The 11680-nt window shown below is 44.9% G+C and overlaps 2 protein-coding genes across 2 annotated transcripts; both read right to left on the bottom strand.

Annotated features, from left to right (window-relative positions):
* Positions 1 to 2352, bottom strand: LOC117833952 (uncharacterized). Its single transcript, XM_034713542.2, has one exon. It carries the CDS (start codon positions 2074 to 2076, stop codon positions 229 to 231), a length of 1848 nt encoding a protein of 615 aa, XP_034569433.1. The 5' UTR covers positions 2077 to 2352; the 3' UTR covers positions 1 to 228.
* A 722-nt stretch (positions 2353 to 3074) lies between these two features.
* LOC117833953 (la-related protein 6B) lies at positions 3075 to 11601 on the bottom strand. The gene is made up of 10 exons (XM_034713543.2): positions 10982 to 11601; positions 7976 to 8057; positions 7595 to 7689; positions 7317 to 7388; positions 7123 to 7202; positions 6917 to 7013; positions 6110 to 6157; positions 5968 to 6036; positions 4308 to 4448; positions 3075 to 3851 (listed from the first exon to the last, which is right to left on the bottom strand). Exons 1-10 carry the CDS (start codon positions 11366 to 11368, stop codon positions 3492 to 3494), a joined length of 1431 nt encoding a protein of 476 aa, XP_034569434.1. The 5' UTR covers positions 11369 to 11601; the 3' UTR covers positions 3075 to 3491.
* Positions 11602 to 11680: the final 79 nt, after the last annotated feature.

The following is an 11680-nucleotide window of genomic DNA, read 5'->3' as shown; positions in this document are numbered from 1 at the left end:
TGCTCTCTGAATTATTACCAATGGATTAAAAGGGACCACAGGTGGTTATTCAAGAAACAAATCTATCTACCAACATAATTTACATGTGCTGCCAAAGAATGTAAAGCAAAACTTCAGAATGCTGAAAAAGGTACAAGGCTGAGGCAAACACAAACACGTGCGTTTGCTATGGTTCTAGTAGTACAATTGGTACACAACATCTGAACAGAAAAATTCCATTCAGACATCTCATGATTCAAACAAGTCATTCTTGTAAAAGAGAGTCCAATCAGAATCATCGGATGAGACCAACTCGAATCCTTCTGCTCTCATGGACTCGGCAACTGAGACTGGGTTTGCAGAAGCCTTGCTGCTATCATTGTTCAGTTCATCACTGATGCAACTGAACTCAACTGATCCAAAGCCGCTTGCTTCCTGTTGATCACCACCTGGCTGAGAATTGGTACCATCAGGCAAAGCCTCATTGTTGAACTGAAGAACCGGTGAATCTTCATCGTCTGATATCCATTTGCAGCAATCCAAGTCACCAATATCAAACATTCTGCTAACAAGCCCTTCTCGCCAAGAAATCCGAGTCTCTGCCATGACCGGTTTCCTGAAACTCGTCTCATCCCCCTTCAATTCTATGTCACGTGGAGACCTCTTAAAAGAGGACAAGTCTATGGATTCCAGAGGCGTCGGAGCTCCTACAAACTGGAAGCTAAGCTGAGGCAATGGTGCAGGCAGCGCACCATTGTCGTAGTAATCGTCCCCGGGCCTTGGGGACAAACTCATCATCTCAAGACATTCCAGGACGGGATCCATCATCTTCATCGGATGACTGCCTGTTCTTGTCAATCCTGACCGTGTCCCATTGCTGGCACTTTCAGGCCATGACTCACCGGACACTGGTGTGGGATCCGCCACTGAGCCATAACGACAGCTGCTGCCCACTCCCTGCTGGGCACACAAACTGCGTAATCTTGCAGAGGACTCCGACGCCCTCTTGACAATAAGCGAGAAGGGACTAATGCTATCGCCGCTGCTCGGCGTCTTCTGCACTGGGAGAAACCCCGAGGACGGCGTCGTCCCGGACATGTCCGACACCGGCGTGCCAAAGTCCAGCAGCCCACCGAGCAGTGGCGAGCCTAGCAGCCCCGTGCAGTCCGGGGAGAACCGCCAGAACGCGTCGTCCGAGGAGCACCTCGGCACGAAGATCTCGTCCTCGAGCGGGTCCACCCCTCCATCGCGCGGCGACACCAGCCAGTTCACCGACACCTCCTCGTAGCCGCATTTCGTCGAGCACGTCCCGGACTCCGCCCCCGACGGCGAGGACAGCCAGCGGATGGACGCCCGGGACGGCTCGGCGTCGAGGTCGCCGCTCGCCAGCCCCTCCCCCGCGATCGCCAGGATGCCCCGCGGCCGGCACTTGCGGCGGTCCCCGACGCCCGGGAGCACGTGGTGGCCCGCCGCGAAGCACGCCGGCGTCGCGGACCCGCACGCGGCCGCCGCCACCTCGGGCGAGATCGACGCGTGGACCGGCGGCGTCGCGCCGGTCGATGGCGTGGCCCCCGACGAGTCCGCCTTCTTCTCCGGCGTCAGGGCCTCGAACTGCTCTAACTGCCGCCCTTTCCCCAGCCACTGCTTCTTGCCGACGCCCGGCTCCGTCTTCTTGATCTGCCCGCCGATCGGCTCCAGCCCCCGCCTCCTCGGCTCTTGGCCAGCGCATCGCTCGGTCCGGGTTCTCGATTCCTGATCCGGGAGCCGGTCGGGCCTCCTGGCCCCGGGCCGGGGCTTGGGGTCAGGGCGCTTGGGGGTCCGCGGGGTGGACCCGGACCTCGACCCGGACGCGGCGGAGGAGGGGAGGAGGAAGCGGAAGCACCCGGGCCGCTCGCGCGCGGCGGAGGCGTCCCTGGAGTTGAGGTCGGAGAGCGGGCTGCGCCGGCGCGCGGAGCTCCCCGCCGCCGCCGCCTTGGGCTTGGGCTCCGTCGCGGGGGAAGGGGAACGGGACGGAGAGGGCTTCCGGGGCTTGGAGGCGGAGGAGGAAGACGGCCTGGATGACTGCCGCGGCATGGCGGCGGCGGTGTAGGATCGCATGGCGGTGATGTGATGGGGAGAAGCGGCGGCGGCGGCGGCGGTCACGGGGATGGGGTTCGTGGAGGCCGCCGCATCGGGGTTTGGACAGTGGGAAGGGAGATAGCCGTTGGAGGATGGTTGGATGGATGGAAGGTGGTTTGAAAGATCTCTGCGTGTGCGTCAACCATGGACAGAGAGCATTCAAGGGCTGATCGTCTGTAACGGTAATCGCGCCCACGGCAACGGAATCGTGGGAGAGTGTGTGTGGCAGAGTCAGGATGCCGATGATTTTATTAATTATGCAGGCTGTATTTTAGTAGATATAGAAATTAGTGTGTCGTTATATCTATATTTTAAATGTGTTTGGCTATATTATTAACGATATATATTAAGAGATGGCGCGCGGATATCAGCATTTGATGAGTCGGATTTCGAGACTTTAAGGAATAAGTCTACTTGTGGTATTTTAACTCTCCTGTATTTCTAATTTAGATTTATTCTAATACCGCCTTAATTTTTCAACCCAACTAATATTTTAATTTTGACCCAAACTCATTTTCAGGAGCCTTGGGGGTGGCATTGCCATGATTCTTCCCTCAATTGGCATTTCGTGGCTAGCCATCCTCTCTTTGTTTGCTTTTGCTTCTGTGTGTGCAATTTATAGGAGAAGGCACTATCACATTGCCCGAAGAAAAAAAAAAGGACTCACGGGTTAAAAGGCGGATAGAAGAATTGAGAGTCAAAATAAATTTTATTCCGATATTTAATAAATGTAGGGTAGCGAAACATATCCTTCTAAATGGAGATGAGTAGATGACAAATCGAGGATTGTGAGTTCAATGCCTTAACCGGGGAGTTGCTATGATCTGATGATTCAATTGGTCAAATAACATACCCTTCTAAATAAAGAATTAAAGATGGTAAATTGAGAATTGCGACTTCGATGTTTAATTATTTGATGCAGCTCTGCTTTAGTCAGCGAGTTACAATCTCTGAAGATTCAATTCAATTGGGCAATGTTTACCGTTATTCAGTGCCATTCATTCATGGAAAATAAACCCCAAAATAGTATAAACATAAGACATCGGTCTCCTGCAATCATTTGTCACAACACACACCAACAAACACAACCATTTTACAATGTTTAATTTCTTTTCCTTTTTTTAGCATGTGTTTTCGCTTCGAAGTCTTACACCCAAAACTGCAGCAAAGGGGGCAAAAAAAATGATCTTACAAAATGGCCGCAAACGTACTAGTCGCAAACCAGTAGCGCCCTGCTGGTTTTGAAGTACACAGCACATGCAGACACGTAACGGTCCATAAATTAGAAAGCCAACCTCCGAGGACAGACTTCTAAAAGGCAAGTCTCTCACCATATCTATCAACATGGCAAACAACAATCCATGCTTCTCGTCTGTCAATTTGCGCATTCAAATTCAAGGTTCAGATTCAGAAGCAGCCACAGTGGGCGCTGATGATTGCGGCTTCCCTCTGCCCATGGCGAATCCACGCGTGCCATCCGGCATGCGAGGACCTGGAGGCTGTTTGTTAGCTGCTGAGGGTTGCTGCGGCTGTGACTGTTGCTCATTCTTGACTTGGTGGCCAGATGGTGGGGTTCCAACCGGATGGGCACCGTTACGGTTGTTACCATGTTGACTGCTATTTTGGTGCTGCTGCTGCTGATTTTGGTGCTGTTGATTGTTGTTATATTGGTGGTAACCACGCCCTCGGCCTCTGCCACCACGCCCACGGCCTCTGCCACGTCCTCTTCCCATATCTCCAGTGCCATCCTCAGTCTGTACAAAATCAAAATGTTATCAGGCATGTGACAAAAAGAAACCCCTTTAGCAAGTTTTGGAGGTGGTACGCGACCAGACACACTAGTGAAAATCCACACACAAATTAAACCCTGTACAGTGCCAGCAATATTGCTCTCTTTACCAACCAACAATCCAAGGTACAGTCACAAGCAGGGATACAAAACAGTGGTAGCCTGCCAGTATACACAGATGTGATATTCCACGTGTATAAAACCGGTAAGCAGTAATAGCAAAGGTTCATTTTTTTTCATTTTTCCTTTTGGTGTCTAGGTTTTCAATCCTTAATAGCTAAGTACAAAGAATAAGCAATATTGGTGTTGCACCTAGTACCCATATTTCAAAATATGTTGGCATAGCCAGAGTATTACTTTGATTCTTTTTTCTCCTTCACTATTAGAATGAATGAGCCTAGAGAGTAAAAGGAACTCGTACCATGTGTTCTCCAGCTGCATCTGATAGTTGAGGTGCCTCTTCTAATTGTTTATCATTTCGTTGATCAGATGTTGAGACATTCTCCTCTTCACCATACCCATCAGCTTCATGACCACCCTTTTTCCCTTTACCTCCCTTTATCTGAACCCGAAAGAGCAGCCAACAATAAATTAGAGTCAAGACAATTGTTTGCTAAAAAAGGAAAAATAAAAAAATTATTGTAGACATGATTGTATCTGCAATATAAAAATGAGTTTAAAATAGCATAGTTAACATACACAAAATTTCAATTGATTACAACCTCTGAAGTTCACAAATTTTTTTCCTACAACGGAAGTTCTTTCTCACAGTTCAGTGTTTGAAATGAAATGGATTGTGATTAAACACTTTTGATGCATAAGTTTGTTTTGAAGAATACTTCCTCCTACGTCCATCCTTTTGCATGTGTTGGTGTATGGATTTATTTTTCCCGTATTAGTAGCTTTTATTCATTCTTAATATAGTGATGGGCAACTCTCCTACTTGTTTAAGAAAAAAGTCATGCAGTAAATTATATCCAGCAAAAAGTGGATAAATGATTGTAGCCATTATTGACACCAACACAAACTCCATTCTGCTAAAAATAAATGAAAACCGTTGTTTTGGTAAAAGGAAGGACTACATACACAGAGAGCATGCCAAACAACTCCCTTTTGAATTCATCTCACTCAAGTATGTAAATAAACAGTGCTCGCCAAATGCACTTTGCAGTGGACCCAACTAACTATGGTAAGAGGATAATATGAAATCAAAACAATGAATGCGTTCATCGTGGCTTTATGCCTAAACACCACACGATTTAAAAAATAAATCCAGTCTTAACACAGTTATTTCAATTACAATTAAGTATTAACACAGTAACACAACAAAATGTATATCATGAACTGCAGGAGCTACTACAAAGTTTATCCTGTTGCAGAATCATCGAAAAATGTTGAAGATACATTGGATTTCATTCCTTTGAAGGAATTTAGAAGTTGTCACCTCACAATAAATTCTCTATGATTTTATAATTGGTAACAATATTCAACATTAGAACTCAAATTATCTGAGTGGAAGTTCATAAATTTTAACATTTTTCATATAAATTTATTTTATGCCAGTGCAAATGAATATTTTCCAAAGAAATATAAGCAAAGGTTTTCAAACCCCCCTTATCAGAAAACTAATTGAAATTGACATGACTCCTAAGTTTAACACAGAAGCATGCTGATTAGGTGCTAAACAAGTCAAAATATTGCTTATATGGCATATGACCACAATTAACAAAATCACTGATAAGCTATAGCACAGAAGTTCAAGATAACTTTGTTTCTTCAAAAGCAGCATTTTCCTAAGAGTCTGGTCCTAGCTTTGGGCTTGACATTGTTGAGTGGCTTCTGTTCACTCATGTATATTCAAAAGCAACCTGTTTCTGGAAGCATCTGAGCCTTCAAAAACTGCTATACTGCTGTGTAACATTCGCTATATAGAAGAAGAATACATATGCTCCATTTGTAGTATGTCATCTTGAGATACTATTGCAATACTATCTTGACGTATGTATATGAAGTTGAAGTTGTACATCAATGCAACACCAAATCATCTCATGTGCAGTTGATAAAGTCAAAGAGATAATTACCATGCAAGTACTCAACAATCGTACTCTGAGCCCACTTCTCCAGTTCCTCTCATCATTAAGTTCTACAATCTGTACCACATGAAGCATTATAAAATAATGCATGCACGAAACAAATGTGTAAAAATGAGATAAAGATGCATACCGCTCTGGAAGCATCTTCCATAGTATCATACTCAACAAAAGCATGAAGCTGCCATCAAGGAAAAAAAATTATTTTGGCAAGACATAATTGCGCAAAAGGTGCATCATTGTATGACAAGACTACGACAAGCATGCATCTTAATATTCGATATGTTTAGCAATTTGAAGCAATGTTCTATCCCTGGTCAGTACGTAAGCTTGACACTTTGAGAAATATATTTAAAAAGAAAGGCAAATGAAAATTACATGAGAACTTTCCAGATTTTTGCCTTTTCTTTCTTTCTTTCTTTCTTTCTCATTTTTTCCATAGTATCATGATACATGGCACAAACTAAGACTTCATTTATGTTCCCAGCACAATATGTGTTGTGACATGTCAGGATGGAAGCTTGGTCTCCAATTTCCACAGCTTGCTCAAACTATGAAAGCCACAAAGAAAAGGGTTGTGCCTCAAATGCAAGGGCAAGGTGTTGTAATGACACTACACCATTAAGGCTTTCTAAAATCCCATTAAGCTATTACATATACATAGAAACATTACTACTTATTAGATGCTCGATTCTTTCCACTTTCCTAGGATGCAGGATTCAGGGAAGATTCAATGCACAGAATAGTTATTATTTACTAATAGCACTACAATTCGGTTCTTAGTAATTACCAAGAACAGGATGAGCAATTATTTTATTGGTAAAAAGCACATCTGGTTCTGATTCAATGGACACTATCAGAAACACCTATCCACAGTAAATAATAGAATTCAATTTCCAATACGAGACGATGTTTAAGCAGAAAAAGAAAAGGAAATTACTTTGTTGGCAAAAAACATATCTAGCTTGGCAGATCTGTTAGTAGCTGGACCGGTGCCGTTTGGAGTCTGAGGGTAGCAAGTCCGAATTGTCCTCACACTTGAACATGGCAAAAAATAAAAAATTAGAAATGCAGAATATGGTTCATCCAGTTTTCAAGACTGAAAGGTAAGTAGTGCCTTTTACATAGACCTACATTAATGCTTACCTGCCAGCAGCTGAAAAGAGCCTCATCAGATTCTGGTAACAATGGTCATCTGGAAGATTTTCTGCGACGACAATTCGGGCCTGCAACACAGAAGAGGTGTTCCTTATCTGACAGTCTACCATAGATTTTTTACTAGAGAATACTATAGAATTAATATGGCAGTGCCATTCCATATATAAAGAGTTCCTAATCACCTGGAGTTCTTCTAAATCTGATTCTGTGAATGGCTGCTGGCGTTTTACTCTTGTCCCATCATCACTAACGACCTGTATATATGCCCAAATAATTAAAAATATTGCTGCTGCAGATAGAATTAATATCGATTTGAAGGGAAACATAAGCAACAGTGAGTGTATGATGCCACTAATCTTATGCCTACCATCAATGAAGGATTGAGCGAACAAAGAAACAGAACAAAATAATCTATGCTAGTATCAGGTGTAACTATCAATTTGATTGTCATGGAACTCACAAGTTTTGATGAAGTCCGAAGAGCAGAAGCAAGCATGGAATTACTTTGAACCAAAGCCTTGATTTTCTTAAAGCCACCAACAACTGATATTGGCACTGCATTGAGTGAGAAAGTGCGTCAGTATTTTAGAATAAATATAGTCTATGTCTATATTCACTTTGGAACCCTACTTTGATTACCATCACCTTAAGGTAGCAAGACCTCAATGGCTCAAACATGACTTGGTTTCTAAATTCTAATTATGGAAAGAAAGCTATAAATTTTAAATATCAAACATTTTCTATTCCAAAGAAAATTTGTACATTCAACACCAGATGGTGATTTGATACTTCATATTCCACATTTCAATGAAATAACTTCAAAAGCAAGCATACAACTCACCATATCCTTCAGGGTCCTTCGAAATAAACCTCATCAAATGTTCAGTAGTTGCTAGGTTTATATCACTGAAATAATACTCCACCTACAAGGTCAGATTTCATGAAATTAGTAAATACAGAAATAAAAAATAACATACCGTAAGATACTACTTTGCCTTTAACTGGATTTTCCAGATTACTACCAATCACAAAGGCTGTGGATCTCGGATAAAAAATTTAAAAGTAATCTCTCTCTGAACTACAAATATTAAATGAAGCACTGACAGACTGGAACCAGAGAGCATCAAGCATTGAACAAACAGAAGAATACACAATTCAACTTAGGGGGTGTTTGGATCCCCAAGCTAAACTTTAGTCCCTATCATATCGAATGTTTAGATACTAATTAGGAGTATTAAACATAGATTATTTACAAAACCCATTGCACAGATGGAGGCTAAACAACGAGACGAATCTATTAAGCCTAATTAGTCCATAATTTGACAATGTGCTGCTACAGTAACCATTTGCTAATGATGGATTAATTAGGCTTAATAGATTCATCTCGCCGTTCAGCCTCCATCTGTGTAATTAGTTTTATAATTAACTCATATTTAGTCCTCCTAATTAGCCTCCAAATATTTGATGTGACACGGACTAAACTTTAGCTCCAGGATCCAAACACCCCCTTACTTATACTTTACTCAATACGCACTAAGAACCTGTTTAATTGACATGATCGTACCAAAGGATCTTCCAGTATAATTACATTGCATTTCATGAAACAACCATTTGCTAAATTAAGCATGTGAACAACCTTTTCTTTTCAATCTGAAGTGGCCAAGATGACTGCTATAATATTTTTACAGCAGAATTATGCATGACAAGAGCAGTTGTTGCTTATGACAAATAGTAAAGCAAAAAAATGAAAGTAATATATAACACAAAATCATGGAAACAACTGATATAATGCTAATTAGCTAATACCAAATATGATTCTGCTCAAGTAACACAATGAAAGAATTAGAGCTCTAATGCCTAGAAAATATAACTCAGTGAAATAAGACTGCATAGTACATTTTCTGAGAAGTGAGCATTTATTGGCTGCTAATACATCATATCATTCTTTATCCTCACGAATATTTTTCTGATAAGTATGCATTTATTGTCCAGCCACCAGCCCACCACTACTGACAAGTCATGTATTTGGGTGCATTTATTTGCTGCTAATACACATAAACAAATATAAGGCGCGGTTTTACGTAAATCATACTTTGACCGATAATTTCTCTTGCAATATGTATTCAGGTAACAAAAGTTAGATCATAGGAAAATATATTCAGGTAAGAGCTTGTAGTTCAATCTGAACAATGCTGTTTAAAGTGGCCTGCAACCTTTTTAAGCAACCCAAATGCATCTAAAGTAGCCTAGCAGTTCCAGGATATCTGAGCTTACAAGATGAAGCAAATTCCATTTCTAATGTGGTTGGCTGTTATGGAACTGGGTAGCACATCGAGTGAAGAGAGGAACATCTAAAGTGGTCCAAAGAGCAGATAGCTCCTGTGAGACTACAAAAATCGCAAACTGAACAAATTTCGCTCCTGATCTAGTGATCTAATTGGGCCTACCGAAGTAGGCAGCACAAGGAACTACGGAGAGGAGCACCCACCCTCCTGCTTCCACCACTCAGCAGCATGGGATGTGTTAGGTACTTAGGTTCTAATGGGAGTAGATACCACAACTACAGAGCATACTCTAAAACATGAATGTCAAGTAGTTTTGCCACTAACATGCGTTAAAAGGAATAAAAATGCCTATCCTCTGTCACAGGCCTGGCTGCATGGGCTGGCAGGCCATGGGCCGGCTCAGCCCAGCTGACCCAGAGCACGGTAGCAGCCAGCAACGCAAGGACAACCGCCGCCAGCAGAACGGGTGTGAGTGCCCTTTCCTTTTTCTTCATGAAGTCAGCCCTGCCCGAAGGTTACCTTTCGGAATCATGGGCTGGCTTCGTTAGGAAAGTTGAAATTGTTCAAGTTTGTTTAGGCAAGAGTGGTACAATCTATAAGGATTCCATCTATTGGTTACTTGGGAGCCAAGTTGGGTCTGGCTATGCAACGAGAGGTGATGCACCCTTTTTGGATCAAGCAAGAAAAAGGACAAAAGAGGTTCAATCTCATCTCATGCTACCCCCCCCCCCAATGCGCATGTTCCGTCACCCCCTTTGCCTCTATGCCTTAGCACCACCACGTCCCTTCCCCGCACATGCCATCACCACCCACCATTGCCGGTGACACCGAGTCGCCGGCAATCGCTTCCACTGCCTCACCCATTCACCACATGCAGCTACAGTCTTCATCCCATCCCGTCCACCAGTATCACCCCTGACCCTGGACCTTGAAATATTAGGGAACCCCACCAATTTTTCCTCCATCATTATTACTCAACCAAAGGATTAGTTATCTAACATCTTAACCCATCAAAATGTACTCCATCCTTACAGATAATAAATTTGAGAAGTTAGATTGCTTGCAGATCCATTCCATCCGGTGCAAATCCTTTTCAACTAAACTGCTTGCACTGCACAGAGGACTAGAAAGCTCCGTCAGTAATCTTACTATAACTATAAGAGCATCCAGCTAACCATAGCAACAAATGCCTTCTCATTCAATTACAAGTTAGATTAGTAGCAGCTCCACTCCACCTCAATTAAACACCACGTGCACAACGCAGCTGGTACACAACCGTCACTACGAGCCTATAAGAGCATGCAGCTCAATCTGAGCAATGCTTTGCCTTTTCAATCAACCCAAATTCAGGCCTAACAGTTCCAGCATCTCTGAGACTAGAAGATGTAGCAAATTTCACTCCTAATGTTATTGCGCCTATGGAAGTGGGCAGCACATCGAGCAACAGAGAGAAGCATCTAAAGTTAGCTAGAAAGCTAGCAGCTTCTACGAGACTAAAAAAATTGAGGAAACTCCGTCCCTGATCTAGGCCTATCGAATCAAGCAGAGGAGCATCAACCCACCTGCTTCCTGATCTTGTGCACCGGGTCGTCGAAGCCCGCGTCCCTCGCCGGCGACTCGGCGTCGACCTCCTGCTCCGCCCCTGCGGCGGCGCCGGGGGGACCGCCGAACCTGGCACCACCACCAGCAACCGCCGCCGCGTAGTACTCGAACGGCGGCGGCGGGGGCGGCGGCCCCGCGACGAAGAACGCCGCGGGGGGAGGCGGTGGGAACAGGCGCACTACCGCCTGCGGCGGCGGCGGCGGCTGTGGGGGCGCCGCCGCCGCCGCCGCCGCGCGCGGCACGAACTCCGGCGCCTGCGCGTTGAGGCGGCTGGCGGAGCCGCTCCGCGGAAGCCCCCCCGCCGGCCGCTCCTCCTCCGCCGCCGGCCCCGAACCACCAGGTTCCATCGGGAGGCTAGGGTTTCCGCGCCACCAACGAGCAGCAGCGGCCGCGGTGGTAGTAGCAGCAACTAGGAGCTAGCAGCACGAGCAATAGATACAGCGAGCAAGGTCAGCTGGTTAGGGTAGCGGCGCGGCGGAGAAGGGGAGGGTTTCTCGGAGCTCGCGCGCGCGCCGGCGAGGTCGGGTGTTTATAGGCGCAGGGTTTTTTTTTTTTTTTTGGCTTCCCCGGGGAGATCGGGACTGCCACTGGTCGGCGCCGCGGCGCTCCGCCTCCTCCGATCGGAGCGGGAGGGAGGTGGACTGTCCGGGGGGCGCGTG

Source organism: Setaria viridis, chromosome 8 (genome assembly GCF_005286985.2).
Source record: "Setaria viridis chromosome 8, Setaria_viridis_v4.0, whole genome shotgun sequence".
In the NCBI taxonomy this organism is placed as follows: Eukaryota; Viridiplantae; Streptophyta; class Magnoliopsida; order Poales; family Poaceae; genus Setaria; species Setaria viridis.
Note: the sequence above shows the minus strand (reverse complement) of the source record. Positions and strands in the feature narration are given on the sequence as shown.

What these genes read in the sequence shown, in the direction of transcription:
- LOC117833953 (XM_034713543.2), bottom strand. Translation starts at nt 11,368, where the DNA reads ATGGAACCTGGTGGTTCGGGGCCGGCGGCGGAGGAGGAGCGGCCGGCG. An exon ending in GAAGGACCCTGAAGGATATG is followed by an intron (nt 7,690 to 7,975) that starts GTGAGTTGTATG and finishes CACTCAATGCAG; the next exon opens with TGCCAATATCAGTTGTTGGT. An exon ending in ATGCAGCTGGAGAACACATG is followed by an intron (nt 3,852 to 4,307) that starts GTACGAGTTCCT and finishes GATTTTGTACAG; the next exon opens with ACTGAGGATGGCACTGGAGA.
- LOC117833952 (XM_034713542.2), bottom strand. Translation starts at nt 2,076, where the DNA reads ATGCGATCCTACACCGCCGCCGCCATGCCGCGGCAGTCATCCAGGCCG.